At 41.4% G+C, this 21086-nt stretch overlaps 1 protein-coding gene across 1 annotated transcript; it reads left to right on the top strand.

Annotated features, from left to right (window-relative positions):
• The first annotated feature begins 6005 nt into the window (after window positions 1–6005).
• Window positions 6006–9272, top strand: LOC147457992 (uncharacterized). Its single transcript, XM_086511739.1, has 6 exons — window positions 6006–6072; window positions 6144–6170; window positions 7490–7690; window positions 8029–8091; window positions 8458–8519; window positions 8974–9272. Exons 1-6 carry the CDS (start codon window positions 6037–6039, stop codon window positions 8999–9001), a joined length of 417 nt encoding a protein of 138 aa, XP_086367865.1. The 5' UTR covers window positions 6006–6036; the 3' UTR covers window positions 9002–9272.
• The last annotated feature ends 11814 nt before the right edge of the window (window positions 9273–21086 follow it).

Here is a 21086-nt window from a genome sequence, read left to right on the forward strand (position 1 = left end):
TGTATAGATGCAAATTTACACAAAGAACCTAGCACAACTCTACGACCATGTTTTTTGAGTAGTTTAGATGGAAAAAAATTGGACAAGTAGCTGGAGTGCAAGCTGAGTAGGTACATAGTTGAAAGTCAAACTAAGACACATTGAGGGTACATCTAGTTATCAACATAAGTGGTTCCTTAGTACATTGTCAGTCACTATGCTACACGCTCTTTGACTAGTGTTACTTAATTAGATCATGTGAAACCTAAATTTTATATGTAAGATAGGGGTATGATAATTTTATGCATTGATTGTCGTATAAGTGTAGAAAGGGGGGTCATATTCCCTAGTATGAGTTGTATATACGGATTTTAGCAAAGTTGTCTGCTTGCATGTGGCGTCCTGTTATATATATAGAGTGAATCCCCCGGGCAAAGGCAAGGCGTTTGCAAGAGAGAGAAGCATGGAAACAAGCACATGGAGGAATGAGGGCACCCCTTGTGCCTAGACACCTTGCATGTTTCCCAGATCTCATTAGTGCGGAGTGGATTCATGAGAGAATGACCGAAGCAAAAGCGCGCGGAGAAGACATCACCAACAAAGAATGGGAGTATTCACGAGGCTGCATACCAAAGGTAGAGTACTCATACACCTAAACCATATTGTAAAATTTTTCTTGATTTTTTTTTGTATTTGATAATAGATATTTTCCTATTTTGTAGTGCCTTTCCTTTAACTCTAGGTGGTCAAAGGGTTGTCACTTTCGTATGCACCACATTGATGAGCGTAGAACCACCATGGATTGTGGCAACATGGGAAACTTTGACACAAATGGTGATGAAGCCAGGTACTGTGGAACTATTGAAAGGATACTAAAGGTTAATTATAGAATCTTTCATACCTTCATCTTTGAATGCAAGTGGTTTGCAAATGTGTCTAGACGACATCAGAATGGCCTCTACATGGTGGACTCTAGTGTGCATCACATAGGAAGGTATGACAAATTAGTTTTATCTCGTAATTGTGAGCAAGTGAGTGACTACCTTTTTTATTCTTATTTTCTTGAACATTAGTTATACCAATGTTACTCACTTTGAGCTTCTCTTCTATAGGTCATCTATATCCCAACAATCCAGCAACCAAAACTTTGGTTTGTAATTCTTGTAACACCTCGGGGGAGAACCATTTTTTGCAACTAATGAAGTGGAGACCATGTTCGACCCTCTTCCACCTCCTACTTTGGATGAAGTGGAGACAAAGGAGAGGGAGGTCGATGAATCAAGTCCAGCGCGGCAAGTCTTAGCGAGGATGATTGTCATGATGATGAAGATGATGAGATGGAGGATGACGAATTCAACGATGATGAAGCCAACGCATTCACAAATGACAATTCCAATTCTCTCTTTATTGATTTAAGAGCCATGGGCTTAGAATTGAATGATGCTTCTTGTAGGGATCTTTAGGAAGATGAGTCATAAATATTTTGTATACTTTAAGTTATGAAGATTTTTGGTCGTGTAATATATTCATCTCTTTCTTCCCCCTCTTCCTTTGTCTAATTTTGTGAACATGTTCAATTATGTTAATCAAGTGAAAATGATTAGTTTAGTTGTAGCCAAGTGTAATCCTAAATAGCTACTATTGTTTTCATATTTTGTTTAATTTAAAAATTTCATATAATATTCTTTAATTTTTATTGAGAGGAGGGAAACACCAAAATTTGAGAAGGGAGGGGGGGGGATGTTTAAGCCAGAATTTGAAAGTTTAGGCGCTAAATCTCTCCACGAAAATAAACGCGGTAATAGTAGCGACAATAACTGAGGTAATAACCGCGATAATAATCACGAAAATATTTGCGGTAATAATTTAATACACCCCCCTGCTCTACTTTCTCTTCCCTCTCCAGCTGAATTTGGACCTTCTCTCTGCAAAACGCAATAAAAGACGGCGGTAAATAATTAGAGATTTTCATAGTGTTTTTATGTGAAATATAGTCTCTTTAAACATGAGTACATGGTTTTGCCTAATACTCATGTGACAAGGATTTGAATGCGAAATTAAACAAACAAATTTACATGGTCATGGTATGGACTTGAATATCAAATTATCAGAGAGAAATTGAAGTTTGTTATCTTGCTCTTGTGAATACCATGATAACGGGATAGGGCGCGACTTTCATTTCTTATTATAAATTTTGGAGAGACATAGTGCCGACTCTCCACCATACTTGTGTATGGCACTCACATAGACTCTGCACTATTTACTTTTTTGATGCTGTAAGTTTTTGAACTACGTTCTACTTTTGTTCATAGTTCAAAGGAAAACCTTTTAAAGGGCATACTTGATCAAGTGAAACCGGCCACTACAAATAAGGTGAATGCTCTATCTTGAGGTTACATTGCACTAGAGCTTTACACAAGAAAAGAGTATTTGATAGTAACATAACAATTGCAATCTGATTTTCATATAAAATTATGTTTGGTACAAAAAATTATGTTCATTTTGATATATTATTTGCTATGAAAACAAGTAAAGGGTTGCGGTGGCTTTCTAAAACAATAAGAAAGTGATAAAATTATTAAGTTGAGTTTAACTAGAGCTATATAAGGTGAAGCATTGTTTGGGAATATCTCTTTTATTAGACTGAGTTTCCTCCTTACAAAGAAGTAAACCGGAAATAATAGTCAAATTTTTGAATTTGCAAGATTTTTGAACTAAGTTCTCACATATTTCACCAATTTTTCTTCCCTTTACCATGGTTTGCTCATTTTATATATATATATATATATATATATATATATATATACGTGTGTGTGTTTGTGTGTGTATCTATACTGTAATAAATGGGGGAGGGATTCCGACCCCCCCTTTGACCCGTGGCGCTCTTGGATGCCTCCTGAGAGAGAGAGAGAGAGAGAGAGAGAGAGAGAGAGAGAGAGGAGGCCCTGCTGCATGGATAATGGGCTCCTGAGCCAAGCAAGCAACATTGCAGAATGAGGAGAGGCTGAGGTTCACCACCAAGACTGACAAAGTAGGTGTTCTTGACAACAGACGACGACAGGCATGGATTTGTAGTTATTCTCTCATGCTGCTGTCTACGCTTGTGCATTTTCTGTGCCTGCACCCACAAGGGTTGGCAAAGCAGAAATCATGTAGCACTATAGGCATTTACAACGGCGCACACGCAAGTGCATGGAGCGGCATGCATCACGGCTGCTAAAGCTTGCCTCAAGAGTTGTCAAGATTGATGGCGTGCAATGCCACAAGCTGTCACAATGGAGCAGTCAAGAGCCACATGTTGAGGGAGAGGGAGAAAGAGGCAGGTTGCATGTACATGGAGCCAATAGGGGTAGTGTGGATGATGATGGGCTACATAGCGAGGCAAGCTATGGTGTAAAACGCTATGGGCAGTCACAACGCAGCAACCGAGAGAGAGTCTGCTGAGAGAGGAGAGAGCCACTGCACATGGAATAGATCCCAAAATATGAGGCGTGTCGAGTGTGTCTACACTGACGTTGCCCAAGACAACCAACTATCAGGTATCTCTCTCTCTCTCTCTCTCTCTCTCTCTCTCTCTCTCTCTCTCTCTCTCAAGTGCCTTCGTGATCTAGTTTGACCATGCCCTTGTTATGCTCTCTGCAGTGTACACCTAATAGACCATGCAAGCTTTTGAAAGCCATGAGTCTTCATCATGAGCTCAAATCTCTCTCTCTCTCTCTCTCTCTCTCTCTCTCTCTCTCTCTCTCACACACACACACACACACACACACACACACACACACACACACACACACACACACACACACACACACACACACACACACACACACACACGTGCATGTTACCGTTCAGTTCCTCCCAATTTTGAAGAAGTTTCCACCCGATTGCCCCACGTGAGAAAGAAGAGAGAGGCCGCCAATGCCAACAAACGGGGCATTTCGACTGTGTGTGTGTGGGGGGGGGGGGGGAGAGAGAGAGAGAGAGAGAGAGAGAGAGAGAGAGAGAGAGAGAGAGAGAGAGAGAGAGATCAGAGAGCGTTAGCTGCTTGCAGAGATTTGTGTGTGTGTGTGTGTGTGTGTGTGTGAGAGAGAGAGAGAGAGAGAGAGAGAGAGAGAGAGAGAGAGAGAGAGAGAGAGAGAGAGAGAGAGAGAGAGAGAGAGCTCTAATGCGCTTGATACTTGCAACCCCCCCCCACCACACACACACACACACACACACACACACACACACACACACACACACACACACACACACACACACACACACACACACACACACACACACACGAGTTGAAACACACTCCCACCTCTCTCTCTCTCTCTCTCTCTCTCTCTCTCTCTCTCTCCACGCTTTCTGAGGCTTTGTTTCTCTCTTTTTAAATTGGCTAAATACGTTTGATTTTTGTCCCTTCAGACATCTGAAGCCTTTGGGCATGGCATTGACTTGCTCACGTGCACGTTGCATCTAAAGCCGTACTGGAGGCTAGGATAGTTGTGAGGTCATGCACATGACATACATATGGATTCACGAGTGTGTAAGAGAGCCTACACGATTTCTTTGCAAGCGCGCGAAGCCTCAAGCATGGCAAGAATCACAGGGAGCGTGCACTTCCTCTTTGTGTGAACGTGGCACATACTCTCTCTCTCTCTCTCTCTCTCTCTCTCTCTCTCTCTCTCTCTCTCAGCCAGCTAAGTGTGAGCAAGTGTGCCTCTACCATGGTAGGAATTATCGCAAGGATATGTTGATGTGGCTTCTCCTTACATGTAACGAGTAATCTCCCCCTCTCTCTCAAAAAGCAATGGCATGTTCTCTCTCTCTCTCTCTCTCTCTCTCTCTCTCTGCGCACATGTTTCTTCGTTGGCTCCACTTGACGAACACTCAAGTAGACAACTCAAGAGCAAATAGATCTCTCTCTCTCTCTCTCTCTCTCTCTCTCTCTCTCTCTCTCTGGGCACATGTTTCTTCGTTGGCTCCACTTGACGAACACTCAAGTAGACAGCTCAAGAGCAAATAGATCTCTCTCTCTCTCTCTCTCTCTCTCTCTCTCTCTCTCTCTCTCTCTGATGGATGACATAAGGAGGGAGGTCTTGCAACAATCTATAGTGGTGAAAGGGGTGGGTGGCTATGGAAGAGAGAGAGAGAGAGAGAGAGAGAGAGAGAGAGAGAGAGAGAGAGAGAGAGAGCACCACCACCTAGCTTTCCGTCGTGATCAGACACCATACCTCTGTCCCCTATACCACCCCATACCTACGGCACCTACACAACCAAAGCCATTGTACAGTTGCCTTGCCAACCATCTTGCATGGGGCCATGCCGCCGTTGGAGGCAGTGCCGCTTTACTAGTATGTATAGAATTTACTAGAATTATGCAAGGTAAAACTTCACTTTAACATTCTGAAAGAATAAAATACAAGTGAAGTCAAGCCATGTAAGGATGTGAAATAAAAGGTGACATAGAAAGATTCATTTTATATTTTAAAATACAAATAACGTAAAAGGAGGTGAAATAGAAATATTCATTTTATATTTTAAAATCGAAATAACATTTAAGGTAAGTCTCAATCATCACTGAAAACATTGAAAGTATGCCTGACTCAACCCCTCTCTAACGCTTCTTTAAAAAACCAAAAACTTCAATAGTATTTTACAATAACTTGAGAAAATAAATTGTCAGCCTACCACCACAAGAAGATTTGGAAATTTTCTAATGTAAGAAAACAGTCTTTTTCCGTGTTTTTCATACAATGCATAACATCATGAGCTTCTGCTCGAGAGGCACCGCATACCTAGCTAGGTACGATTGGGGGTAGGGGACCCCCGGCCCCCCTCGGGTAGGGGGTCCCCTAGCCCCAATCGTACCTAGCTAGGAGTGCCTCTCTCACAGAAGCTCAGGATGTTGAGGTAAGTCAGAATGTGAGAATTATTGTGAGAATTTGTCACAAAACTACTCCTTCTTCTCTCTATCTCTCTCACTCGTATATAAACTCCCGCCGTGGACGATTGTTTTCAAAACCGTCTCTCTCGCTCTCTCGCGGGCTCTGTTTCTTTGGCGGGTGGATGTCGCAGAACAGTATGCGAGTCTTTGGGCCAAAGGTATTCTCGCTGCCTTTCTCTTGTCAAATCTTTTGTAGGTACTGCTGCTCAGTACTCGCCATTGCGCGCAGGTTTTCGACCCCTCTCTCGCCAAAAAGGTGAGTTAAAGAGGATTTTTTCTTTCTCTACAACTCTCAATCCATTGAAACAGCTACAGGTTAAGTGTTAAGCTTCTCTTGTTTAATTCTCAAATTTTAGGAGCCCTGAAGCATTCATTATTGTTTTTTAAACACTTCCAGAGTTGTATTTGAGAGGAACTCTCTCATCACAGTTGCCATTGGAGGGCCCTTAACGTTAGAGCCTACGAGTACTGTCGGCTGCCTTCGGCGGCCTCTCTCTCTCTCTCTTTCGCTCCCCTTCATTTCACTTGGCGTTTAGTCTTCATCTTGCAGAGAGAGACACATGTAAAGGGTTATGTACTCCGCCATATTATGTTAGTAGATGGGGAAGCACTCTCTAGGAAAAATAATTGGTGCACCTATGATCATGCATGAGGCACAATTAATCCAAAAAGCAACAACATACTCATCTTCTATTTTCCAAGAAACTATGCCTTCTTCATGATTAGACGTGCCACTTGGGTGTGCATAGCAGAATTGGGCAACCCTTGACACTAAAGCCCACAGAGTCTTCAAGACCCTTGAGCGATGGGACCAACAACATTGATGCTCTTTAAGACCCCTGAGCGATGGGACCAACAACATTGATGCGCCTGCACAAATCTTGAAAATGCTCAAGGGTTCTAAAAAATTAGTGCTCCCTCGCGCAACTCATGTCTCAAACCTAAACCACCATCGTGAGAGGAGAACGTCCTATTGCTACGTCTCTCTGCACTATTTAGCACGGCGTTTTCAAATGTGATCAACGGTGGGGTCATTCGAGTAGTCGGATACGTTTTTGTAACTTTGGACCGTTGTGTAAATTCGGGGCGAAAAGTAAATTCGGACCAATAGGTAAATTCAGGTCCGCACCTTGAGCTTCTCATTAAAGACACCATTGTAGATAGTGTTGAGGTTGTGCAACTCAAAATTGAACTATGAAGATCTTGCATTTGATCGATGAAGATGCAACCTCTTCATCACTAGCTGTCGGATGATGGGCAACGCCCCATCACCTCCCACAAGTAGGCAACCCCCAAGTCTCCGTCACCGACAAAAATTCACTGTTAGTGTCAGTGGCCTGGCCACGATTGGAAAATAATTGTGCAATGGTACTTATATGAAGGTCAACGAGACATAGTTAATTCAAGGAATAAGTACGTGACACGTGACTAGTTCCTTATAACCAACTTTTGCAAAACTTAACCACTGATGTCCAAATCCTTGAAGTCAAGTACAAGGCTAAAGTGTAAGTATCCTACCTATTCAATTATGTCTTATTGCATAAACCTAACATAATTGTCAATTGCATGCCTTAGATATTGGGATGCTCTTATAATCAAGAGGACCAAAAGAGTAGCACCAGCTCGGAAGAGGAGTGCAAATCTGATGAACATGTTGCAAAGTGGGTGCCGCAAAGCCCACCCGAGCTTGAAGGCACTTGTGATGATAATGAGAAAGAGATCGATGATATGAATCAAAGAGATGCTCAAGAGTATGAGTTTTTCAACCACATGCAGGTACCTTATTTCTCCTTCTCACAACAAGTATGCTTGCATTTTCTCTACAAACATAAACAAGAGATCTTGATCATCGAATATATCGGTGCTCAAAGCTATAGTCATCAGAAGTTGTCGATCTTCTTCATTCAAATTGATCAACAATAGGTAGTGAGAACATGAATTTTAGCATTATCACAAACAACTAACAAAATTACACATAATAGAGTTGTTGTTTGGAGGTATTTAGGAATAGTGAAAACATGCCCACATTGCCATCTGCAACATAACTAGAATGGATGTTGTCAAGCCATGTATCATTCTTAACTCTATTTTTTGTAAACTTTTATGATGTTTAGGAGGTGCTAACACAACTATCCTTTGAGAGAAAACAAAAGGAAGTTTGTCTCTGCAAGCTCAATGTAAGAAGACTTGCTAAGCTTAGTATTTTCTATGATTCTTTATAAAAGGTGAAAATTTTCCTTAAAAAAAAATAGTCATCGAGTCTCAAATTCGTCAACAACAAGAGGGTTAGAAGCAAAAACAGTGTGATTCTATGTTTAGTAAGTGCCATGTGTGCACGGATCGATACCGAACAGATGGCCACCTACGACAAGATGGGCACAACGACGAATACTGAAGAGATGATGGCCGCCTACTACGGTGGCCATGCCTATGCGTTGATATTGTTATCTAGCAAGCACTAGAGACAAAGCCTAATATATATGTACATGGAAAAATATAGATTATAATCCTTGGTTTTTCATTTGAGTTTGTTACCTTTACAGGAAATTGAGCATAGTCTAGAACAATTTTCTTCTGAGTTTTTTGACAAGCTCAAGGACTTAAGGTATGGTTAAGTGCTTCCATTTTTAATATAAAATTTCTTAAAGCACATTTTCAATGCAAAAAATATTGGGGAGAGAGCTGGACCAAAAGATTTGTGCCTCAGGCTCCCACATCCTAATGACTTAGTCTATCCCACTTTTGACATTTTCCTGTATGTATGTGATGGCCTCTCTTGCATTTGCAAATTGATCCCTTCTTTGTTATTTTCTTGGTCTCTTTTCTCAACACAAATCTTTCTTTGCTCTTAAAAATACTTTTGTATGCATGCATTCGTCATAGAATCAATCGACGATTCTTACATATTTTCCGAATGGAAGCACGTATTTTCGTATCTATAACCTTCATCCATGCATGTAGTTGTATTGCCTTCAGTTATCATCATCTTTCTTTTGGTCTTGCCACTATATTGATCTTTCTATGTGTTCTAAAAGCAATATTGACCTTTTTTTTTGCAGGCAAGTTGGATCCTTGAACTTCTCATAGCAAGTTCGTAGAAGATTAGACAATTTTATTGAATAGATAATCAACTTGAAGGCTAATTCCATTGCAATGTTCCCACGCCAACTTTTTTAGCTTCACTTGGCATGATTTTCACGTAGACTCCATGACATTCTGATCTCATATTCTCAAAATTGTCCACATTCAATCGCCTACATCAGACAATATCCTAATATCTGAAGGACCTACTTGAGCTATGCAGTTATGAATTCTTCGTATAGATTGCATACTAAACATATTGTCCCCCTAAATCAAACATATATTATACACTGATCAACCTACTAGTGGAAAGCGGCATTCAATATACATTCCTAAGCATCACAAATATTCCAAAGTGATCAAGCCCTCACCAATGCATCAAGGTTTTGGTAGACCAACACAATGTAAAGTGCCCAAAATGGATGTTCGAAAACATGAATTTAATTCATTTTTATAATGAACAACATGAGTTTTATTAGGACCGATTACATAAAAAACACATAATCTCATACACAACTCAATTGTTGGATTTAGGATGGTAAGAATGCACACACAGCTTGGAGATGGAGAAGAAGCTCAAGGCACTAAGCGTGTGAATACAAGATAAGATAGTTCTAAAGTGATGGACATATACACAAAGCATGCAGAAAAAAACCTCCTAGTGAGGGGAAAATGTGCCCCAAAAGTCCTAAGTGTGTTCAAACATATCACTGCCATATACATGGAAGCAAATTTCCCCTTGGAGTGTGCGGTGAACATAGAGTATAGGAAAGTTTCATGCCCTATGGACATGATCAAGCCACAAAGGGAAGAAAGCCCAAAGCATTGCGAAAAAAAGTCAATCTTCTCATGAGGCGATGCCTTTGGAAACAAATCTGCAAGATTATCTTGTGTTGGCACATAAGCCAATCTAATCTCTCTAATTGAGAGTCTCTCCCTAGCATAGTGATAATGCACATCAATGTGCTTTGTGCAAGCATGAAAGATTGGGTTCCTTCCAAATGCCAATGTGCTCATGTTGTTGGTGTAGATGAGAGTGCTTGACTCATGTCCAAAGCCCAAATCATCCATAAAATGTTTGAGCCACACACATACAGCCATTGTTGTGAAAGCTCCCTTGTACTCGGTATCATAAATAGAGGTGGCCATCGTAGGGCTCAATCAAAATATGCATGAACTGTCAAGCATAAAACAAAAAAATCTCATGGACACTCATTGGAGAGGGGAAATGGAAACACAGAAGATTGCCTGTCTGTAGCCCAGGGTACTCACAACACCCCACTCCTCTTAGAAACACCTTCAAAACTTCACACTTCCATTAGTAAAACATTGTTTGCACACATGCTTTGAAACATCATCGGACACAAAACATCCCTTTTTTGCTTGCTTCCAGCACCTCCAAGGTACACAACACCTCTCTCTCTCTTTCTTTCTCTCTCTCTCTCTCTCTCTCTCTCTCTCACACACACACACACACACACACACACACACACACACACACACACACACACACACACACACACACACACACACACACACACACACACACACACACACACACACACGGCCAAGGGGTGCACATGCTCGCACAAGCCGGCACCACACACACAACAATTGAGCAAAGAAGAAAGGGGGGAAGACATCACCACAATAGGAAATGATAGTTTCAACTCCAATAAAAAAAACACCATATACAGCTTCTAGCCGCATCATGGCCATTTTCTTCACATAGAGGGGCACATACCTCCCTCTCCACTCGATTCCATTGACACATACCTCAATGAGTAGCCCCCTGTTTGCCTTCTAGATCTCTCTAGAGAGCCCCCAGACCCACTTAAAAATAACCAAAAAAGAGGGCCCTTGTAAGGAAAATTTTCTATTTTGGCAACTTTCTCTCCTTGCCAACCAAACACTTGTTCCACTTTACGTAGCATGCTTGCATGAAAACTCGCACTTTACGTGTCATTTTTTGAACTCTATTCCACACATCAGAGCCCTCCACCTTTGAGCAATAGCACTTGACGCTACTAGGGGGAGTACCCCTTATCCTCAATTTAAAGGGCGGAGGGACATTTGAGCCCATCCCTCCCCCCTCCCATGCCAATGGCCCTTACAAGCGCACTATTGAATTACCTCCGTGATCCGTAGCAGTGCCACCAACACCCATCACAATACCCTTGAATGCTAAAGACGCCACCGTAGAGGGCTCCACGCATGCCACAAAGCCGCCACACCATAGCCGGCTCGAGAGAGCTCACCCTCTCTCTTACTTCATTGCATAATGAGGGGGATACCTTTGAGTATATATAGTCTGATACCTCCACAATCCACACCCCATGTGGGTTAAATCCGTCGCCATGTGTTCCTGTTAAAGGGTTCCCCTCTTTGTGAATCGAAAAAACATCATATTACTATAAACAAATTAAATTTCCCCTCAACTTCACGATGGCTTTGCCATCTTTTTCTCATTGATCCCATGCTCATGCTCTAGAGTGCCACCAAGAGCTGGCAACTCGGACTTTGACTTCCCCAACTTGCTCCGCATTTTGGCTTTTCCCTACCCCTTGAGCTGCATGTCACAACTTGCAAATATTTATGTGCTCCTACTTTCCCAACTTTAGTATGCCATATCTTATCATTCCAAATCTGTTTGATGCCCTATACCTTCCATCGATGGGCTTGTTATGTTATCTAGTATCCATGCAAACCTAGTGAGCTCAAGGAAACCCTTGATGGGACACTTATCGAGGTGACTAAATTAGTACACAACTAGCCCCCGACAAAAACTTTAACTGCTCATAACTTGGCCATTTGAAATTTGATTGTTGCCGATCAAAAAAGGCCAACATGCACTGTAAGACGAGCACCTTATTCCCATGCACTCACATCCACTCTAACCATCCATTTGTAGTTGTCCAATCTAGCGGGGATCTGCAAACCACTTTTAACTTCAAATTGCCATAACTTGCACTCCATAGCTCCAATTGAGCACCTGCCTAGACCAGCTTGGAGAACACATCGACCGCCATCTTTGGCACTTCCATTTTTTCACTTTGACTACTTAAATCAACCTCCTTTAGTAGGAACCATATCAGAGAGCCTTGGCCCAAAAGTCCACATTAAGCATACACACCTACTGCTCTTTGGTTGCCCTTGACCTCTATATCTGCTTACCGCTTTGGCATGTGCCTGTAAGGACCCATACCTACATTGCAATACTCATAGAATCAACGAAATTTGTATGCACCATCATTTCCCAACCCCCTTGTTGAACATTCATGTTCAACCAAAAACCAGTTTATTGAACTCTAGAAACTGCAAAACTAGAGAAAATTGTGAGAACAAAAAAAAAAACACTACCATTTGTACAAAGTCTCTTGCTTCATGATGCCTCCTCTTAAGCGGGTTGCCCAACCCATTTCTTAGCTAAACTCCCTAGATCAAACACCCAAGATTGAGTGCATCCTTCCATCTGCAATAGCCTCTAGTAGTGCCGCACCGAAGCACATAACCAACCATGTATATACAACACCCATGGCATACCTCCATTGCTCCAGACATCATCCTGAAGCCATCCAACTTTGGATAGAATTCCATCATGCACATCATCTTTCTCTCTAAACATATCTAAAACTCCCTCCCAACCATGTCCAGAGAACCTTGTAACCGATGGATAAATCGCTGCTAGCTACATTTACCAGCATACCCTTCAACCATAAAGCACATACCTTTTATAAAATCTTGGGAAAATCACCCCTTGGGACTATCCTCCATGTACCATAGAACACACTTGCTGCACTTAAAACTATTACACCATAGGCTCCTCTACCACCATCAGCTTCGGACTTGCCACTATGCCTGTAGCATTCTCAATCCCAGCATAATCAATCCCTTCCGTATCAACTGGATCATAAAGGGAAAACAACACCTCTTGCGCGAACTTTTCTTCTTGCTCTTCAAGCACCTATTCTTCTACCACACCCTTAGATAAAGAAGAAAAGAAATCATTCCATATCGCATTATCTTGGAGCATACCATCTCCAAAATCTCCCTCTTCATAAGAGCATGTATACACAGTGTGACCAACTTCATCACTATCCTTCTCCAAAAAACTCGAACATGGCCATCTCCACCAAACTTGAACATGGACCCACTCCACCATAGACACAAGGTACCATCTTTACCTGCATGTTCTCACCAATAAGCGGGTATACCTCCACCTGGTCTATGCCCTGCCTTGCTTTTCATCTTGCTCTTCACACACACCTACCATATTTTTATCCACATTCAAGAGATCATACTCCTCATATCTAGAATAGAAAGAATCCATCTCCCAAGTTGCATTTGTATCCATAGAACTGATATAGTCTGCTTCCACCTCCTTTCCTGTCTCGAGATTTGGATCCTCTATTTATACTGCAAAATTCACTTTTTGATATGTAGCACAAACCAATGGAGTCCAACCAGCCAAACCTAATCTTAACCGTACCTCCTCCTCATTTGGCATCTTTGGCACCTTTTCAATAGCTAGAACCTCTTTAATCGGCATCTTGGGAATAAAAACAACTCCATCCCTCTACAACCAAAGAACCCCGTCTCCTCTTGCACAAGTAGAACCTCTTGCACCGACTTCACCTTTCTTTCCACTACATCGGTTGGCTTTGGCACCACCGTACTTGACAAACCTTGCCTAGCTTTTTGCTTCTTCAATCAAAATCTTGTTGGCATGGCCTCTTGCATAAGCCACTACTTTTGCATACGACATAGGCCCATCCATTTCCACTTTATCTCAAACCTCCCCATGTAGGCAATCCAAAACCTTAATCAAATTTAGAAAATCATCATTTTCTCTAGCAGTTATTTTAACAAGTTGTCCCCAAAGAGCTTCAATCTCCCACTCAAGGGCTCAAAAATCACTATCTAAGCTTTGCTTCAAACCATCCAACTTCCGGTTTGTATTAACTAGCCATGTATCCACTAAAAATTTGCTCTAAAAGGCCGCTTCCAAGTCTACCCAAGTCAACTTTTCTTCATCATGTAACTCGAGTGTAACTCATCATACCACTTCTTCACTTTACCACGAACCAATAGTGGAAAAACTTGAACCGTGCCTTCTGCCCTTGAAAAACTTCTCTCTAGAGAAAAAAATATGTAATCTTAGAGCCAAGTTTTTGCATCTTCAACCCCTGTGAAAATCAATAAACCCGACCACATCTTTCTTTAGTAGCACCTGCTCTTCCAAAAATTACACATCTAGCAGACTTTTAGCTAGGACACAGCTACCCCAAATACGACCTAGTAAGTGATGTTCAAAATCAAAAGGCTAACATTACCTTTAGTTAGTTGTTGGCTTTGAGTCCCAAGTTGTGAAGACAATGGTCTACTAGCGTCAGCATGACGCTACCAAAGGCCTCGAGGGAGGTCATTATGTATAAAATTTGTATATCACGTGCGTTCAAGGATTATTGTTAAAACTCCTTATCTGTGATTTTTTAACAAACCAAATACACCCTTTTCCTATTCAATCTGTAAATTGTTTTCCAATTCCATTTTATGGTACCCTTCTGTATGTGAAAATGTGAGAAAAAATAAATTTTATTAAGTCCTTCTACTGCAATCACGTGATAGTCACATAATTATTAGGTGACCCCCCCAAGCCAAAGGCTAAGGGCAATGTCCATGCAGTGCAAAACATGGCATTGAGAGTGGTAGCCCGATAGATTGCCTTCCTCTGGTGGATGCAGTCATTGAAAAGAGGATGCAGGTACAAGCCTATATAGACAGTGGAGCACATGTTTGCGTCATGATGGAGGCTACTATGAGGGAAACATGTGCTAAAGTAGTAGCTAAATCAAATGTACACATGAGAATGGCTAACTATGCCAAATACATGTGTTTGGGTGTGTCTCAAGACGTAAGAGTGAAGGTGATGGACATTGAGTGCCTAATCGATTTTGTCACAATGAAAGTAGTGAGCGCGAGCTTTTTGAAATGGAGCCTCTAAACCCAAACCAATGGGCTTACCTTCACAAAATGTTCGTAAAGAGGTACACACACTACTTGGGGCGCCACCTTCTTTTGGGAGTGGAGAAGGAAAACAATCAAAATAACACTTGCACTCACCCACTCAAGCAACACAGTTTGAAAACCCCCTTACTCTATATACACTTTGGACACTTGAACACCATCAACGATTATGCAACCCAATACCAGGCATCAAAATGAAATATGCAATTTGTGGAATAGCATTCACCTTCTCCCCATAAGAATACCCATAATACATCCAAACTCTTCCTCTCTCAAGCACTCATCAAAAAAATCATGCGCACAAGACTTGCCTCTCAAACACACAAGAGAATCACTTACATCAAACTAACACACTTTGCATAGAGAGCTCATCTCCATCTATGCAATGCCGTGACACAAATAAAATCACCATGAGAGGTAGCCACATGCATATGTAATGAAGCAAAAGAGAGTTGGAGTGAGAAATTTCTTTAGACCAATTGAATAAGTGTGGAGAAACAAACCAATGGTAAATTAAGAATAGAACACTTACTTGATTTCTCGCACACCTTTTAAGGGGAGGACAGACGCTGGCTAACCATCACAAATTGCGACACTTGAAAGTTTTGAAGATGATTTCATGATCATTAACATAACCATGAGAGAGATCATGATGTATTTACAAGTTATTGAGGTGCTACAAATGATTTATTGGGTTGATGGAGTAAGAGATTGTAGAATGGAAAGAGTGGAGAATAGAGTTGCACTTCCTCCAAAGAGGAGGGTTAGGAGGGAGGATGTGAAAGAGGGAGGGTTGGGGTTTTCTCTACTATTGATCAAGAAACAACATGAAGTTGAAAATATAGGTGTGTGTCCTTGAGTCTCTCCAAGGGGGGCTATTTATAGTTGTGTAGGAGTGGGATTATGCTACACTTAATTAGAGTAAGTGATTAGACCTAATTAAGTGTCCTTTGACCACTCATTGAATATTGGACATAAAAGGGACTATTTATTCACCAAAAATATCATTTTAGACCGTGAAGGCTCCATAGGGGTGCATAATGTAGGTGGGCCCCACCATGAGGCCCTACGGGTGGCTCCTGCGGGGTATCTCAACTTGTCTGTCTTGGCATTTAGAAAGCATCTTTAGGTTGGTCCCATCACATGCAAGTGACCTTGAACACTCATTGCTCTTCTAGAAGATGAGTAGGGGAAAAATAAGATCTCACCCTCTTGATTTACTTGATTTACAGTTCCCTTTTGCTGCGAATCTGACAGATTTACACTATTTTGACCATAACGTTTTACCTGTAGCTCGGAATGCCATGCTTCAAAAGGAAAAATTGACCTTCTCAACATGTTTGATATGAATTTGGACTATTCTTCACGCCCATGCACCAAGGAATTCGGTTTGGAAGGTCCACACTAGGCTAGGGAACCTTTTGCTTCCAAGTCTTCTTGTATGAGCCCTTTGCTTGTATGCATCCAAGGGGAATCATGCTTTTTCAAAAGGCTATGATACTTAAACAAATAGAGGAGGGCCCAATATTATTTTCTTGTGAAAAGAATATACAATTAGAGTCTTTTTGAAAGGAGAGAAACTACATGTATATTCTTAAGAGATATTGGGCCACCTATGTAGGGGGCATAGAAGACTTGTAGAGAGGGACCGTAATCTTTGGTAAAGACAAGTGGAGAGTTGATTTCCATGAGAATTTATCTATATGGGGTGGAAGATGGATATATTATTTTTCTACTACTAATTCACAAGAGGTAAGAAAGTTTGGGGGTATATAGTTGGTTATTGTATGCTTATTCTATTTACAAAGCAAAAAAGAAAAGGGTGGTAATATAAATATATGACTAAGGTGACATTTTTGGGAAGAGTATAATGTATGTGTCGCCACAAAGGTTAAACGAAGAGGGGGAATTTACTCTAGATAAATTAATAGCGTAGAAAAATATATACACATATGAGGAAGAGGACGTTGAGTAGGCTGACAAATGTTGCAAAAAGATGGTTACCATTTTATGACACTCATATTAGCCCTCCCCCAAGCCTAGAGATACTCATATCTTTAGGAGGCTGGTGTTGCTTCTTTTTCTTCTTTTTTTTTCTCTTTTTTTTGTCATTTTTCCTTTTCCACTTTTTTTTTTCAATAAGAGGAGTGTCATGCACTCTTTTACTCCATTAGACATGCTTTTCATTACCTCAATCCCATAAATCGGAGATGGGAGGGTTGCCTTGGGTGTGTTCAGATTCCAAGGCTGGTTCTTCTTTGCACATCAAAGCTTTAAAAATAGGTGGAGCATTTGCCAAGCCGAAGGGAGCCATGTCAATTTGGAGCTTAGACGATGTAGGCAGATGACTGCCTATCAACGGATTGATACGTTGAAAGTAGGGCTTTAATCTCCATCCATTGACTCTGGTCTTGTGGAGTTTTCCTGATAAATCTACTAATCTGTAACTACCATTCCTAAAATTTGTTTTTATCATGAAAGGTCCCTCCCATCTTTGCAAAAACTTTTTGTTAAGTCGAGTATCAAGTCGGTTATCATAGCGAAGAACCAACATACCTTCCTTCAATCCTTTCCCCTTGAGCTTCTTGTTGATTTTATCCCTTTGGCTTGTCGCTTTGGTGATGTAGTGATCAATGGACTCTTCTCTATCTAGCTCAAGTCATTGGAGATCTAAGATCCTTTCATGTAGGACCTCTTTTGGTTTTTTTGCCACTCTTGAAAGAACGCGCAAGCTTGAGAGCTCTACCTCAATGGGGAGAAGTGCCTCCTGTCCATAAACTAGATGAAAAGGGGTGAATTGGGTAGATACCTTGAAAGATGTCCTATACGCCCAAAGAACAGCCGTCAAATGGCGATCCCAATCATTAGGCCGGTCCACAACCTGCTTAGAAATTATCTTACATATCATTCCATTCACTTTTTCTACCAATCCATTGCATTGAGGATAGTAGGGTGTGGAATGCAGGTGTTTCACTTTTAACCTCCTCACGAGATCATTCAGAAGGTCAGCCCTAAAACCCGGGCCTCGATCTGATAGGATTTCTAGGGGTGTTCCAAACCTACTACAAATATGATAAAAAATAAACTTTGATACCTCTTCAACTGTGATTCGGGTTGTGCTTGTTGCTTCCGCCCATCGTGTCATGTAGTCAACACCCATGATGATGAAAACCTTCCCTGTAGAAGTACGAGGTAGGGGACCTATTGCATCCACACCCCACTTTTCAAAAGGGCCATAAGATATTATTGGGACTCGAGGCTCATATGTTAGTCGTCTATCCCCAGCAATTTGGCATGGCTTACATGCCTTACACCAATATTGGACATCACGATATAAGCTCGGCCAAATAAACCCTGCTCATAAAATCTTCCTACTTGTAATATCTTGAGAAAAGTGACCACCACAGACATCATCATGACATGAAAGAAGAATTTTCTCTATCTCTTGCACACCTGGTACTCTCCTCAAGACCAAATCTTTCCCTTTGTGATATAAATCATCCCCGATCAACTGGTAAGGTGTGGCCTTCTTAACTAGTCTATGTCTTTGCACCTTGTCTAAGTGTTTGGGACACTCACCTGCTTGTAGAAAGAAGATAATGTCTTTTAGCTCCTCTTGACCTTGATATTTGGGTTCATATAGTTTCACACCTCCTACCGCCATTTGAAGCTTTTCATTTGCAAGTAAGTCTGCTTCCTTGTTATGAGTTCTCACAATGTGTTGTACCTGTGTTGCTTTAAAACCCTTCATCAAAGCTCTTACACTACTAAGACACTCAAACAATGTACGATTCTTGCACCTCCAAGTCCCTTAGATTTGCCTGACCACTAGCAAAGAATCACCTTTTATAATAAGTCTTTGTATGCCTAATTCTTTGCATTCTTCTAACCCAAGGGTTAGAGCAGCATACTCAGCCTCATTGTTAGAGTGAACACTGGGTAGAGTGATACCTTTTCTAACCATTACCTCCTTTTGTGGGTTCAAAATGATGATTCCCCCTGCTACTTTGTCTTGTTGGCGTTGATAAGCTCCGTCAAAGCATAAAGTATGGGCATTATCAATCTCCTTCACTTTGAACTGTTTTGAGGCTTCCTCTCTTTGTAGTCGTGATCCTTCCCTTTCTCTCACTTTGTAGGTGAGAATGGCTGCAAGTCCTGCTCTTGTGCTATCTTCTACAAGGAAAGTGTATTCAAATTCTTGGAGTTCAAGCACCCACTTTTCTATTCTAGATGAGAGGCTCATGTGTTGTACTACATATGGTAGATTGTGCTCTAAGGTGAGAAAAAAAAATGGCACAGGGAGAAGATACGATCGAAACTTCCTTACCGCAAACAAGATTGCAAAGACCACTTTCTCCATTTCAGTGTATCCCTTCTCGGTCGGAGTCATCACCTTGCTTGCAAAATAGATCGGCCTCATGTATGATGTTTTAGGATCTTTTTGCATCAAAACAACACCAATTGCTTTGAAACATACACTTGGAGTGACATAGTAGGTCTCCTTTGGATCTGGTGGCATTAGGATTGGGAGAGAGCTAAGAATGCCCTTCACTTCCTCAAAACATTTTGCATGTTCCCTCCCCCATTCAAATGTAGATTGGCTTGCCAACCTATGCAAAGGGGCGATGGCTTCTGCTAGGAGATGGATGAAGCGAGACATGTACCTCACTTTGTGGTTGAAGGTCATTAGCTCCTTAGTTGTTGTTGGTGGAGATAATGACAAAAGGGCCTCTACTTTAGAGGGATACACTTGAATTCCTTGTGAAGAAACCACATGGCCTAGCAAAATTACCTGAGATTCACCGATATGACACTTCTTTGGGTTGAGTTGTCCCCCAAATTGATGGAGCCTCTTAAGCCCCTCTTCAACCTTTTGGCAGTGAAGTGATCTACAACTATAAATACAGAAATCATCCATAAAGACTCTTATATATTTTCCAAAGAATGGCTGAAATACAAATATTGTGAATCTCATGAAGGTGCTAGGAGCATTGGTGAGCCCAAAAGGCATTACTCTGAATGCAAAACATCCCCAAGGTGTGATGAAGGTGGTTTTTGGTTGGTCCTCTTCTGCTATTCTAATTTGAAAATATCCTGAATACCCATCACACAGTGTAGCATTCGTGACCTGCTACTTCATTCAAAATTTCATCTTGGAAAGGGAGAGGAAAGTGGTCCCTCTTTGTTGCAGCGTTGAGGGGTTTGTAATCCACGCATACCCTCCACTTACCATTCTTCTTGGGAGTGACTACAATAGGTGATACCCATTCGGAGTTGGATACTGGATAGATGAAGCCAGCCTTCAAGAGTCAATTCACTTCTTGTAGGAGAGCCTTTTGTTGCACAGATCCTAGTCGCCTTAACTTTTGAGCCACGGGTTTGGTCCCTGGTTTCAATTCAATTCGATGCTCTATTACATCTACACCTCTTATTTGTGAGTAGTCAGTGATAAACAAATTGGGATACCTCCTTAACATATTGATGTAGGACCTCTTCTCCTCACAAGTAAGATCTTTTGCAAGCATCTTCTCAAATCCTTCTTCAAGGTGGTGGCATCTTTCATCCCCTCGTGTGTGATTGTCTGTTGGCTTTTCTTCTACTGGAACATCTTGAGTGTTGGCGTTGAATACAATTCCCATTACCTCCAAAGAAGACTCCTGTTCACTGGTTGATGCACTGGTTGATGCTTCCTCATCACTTGAGTAAGGACTCTCCTTCTCGCCAATCATACACCACCGGTTGACCCTTCTTAAGAATCAAACGACCACTTCCCCATTTTTGATCTGCATTCACAACAATGAGCCAAGGCCTCCCTAGGATGATGGGATAGCCCTCCCCCTTAGCTGGCATGACATACATATCCACTCGTGCATCTATGTTACATACAGAGACTTTTACATTTTCAATGATCCCCAAACACTTCACACTTGAGTTGTTGGCTAGCCTAGCTTGACAATTAGAGGACTTTGGAATTTCAAGCCCTAACCTGTTCATTGATTTTTCCGTGATCACACACATTTGAGCTCCACCATCAACATATACATTAGACACCTTTTTACCCCTT

Source organism: Adiantum capillus-veneris, chromosome 5, assembly GCF_014529385.1.
Source record: "Adiantum capillus-veneris isolate H3 chromosome 5, ASM1452938v2, whole genome shotgun sequence".
Lineage (NCBI taxonomy): Eukaryota > Viridiplantae > Streptophyta > Polypodiopsida > Polypodiales > Pteridaceae > Adiantum > Adiantum capillus-veneris.

Bases quoted from the DNA above. Each gene is read 5' to 3' on its own strand.
- LOC147457992 (XM_086511739.1), top strand. From the start codon at position 6,037: ATGTCGCAGAACAGTATGCGAGTCTTTGGGCCAAAG. The intron at 6,073-6,143 runs GTATTCTCGCTG...CATTGCGCGCAG, and splicing joins TGCGAGTCTTTGGGCCAAAG to GTTTTCGACCCCTCTCTCGC. The intron at 6,171-7,489 runs GTGAGTTAAAGA...TGCATGCCTTAG, and splicing joins ACCCCTCTCTCGCCAAAAAG to ATATTGGGATGCTCTTATAA.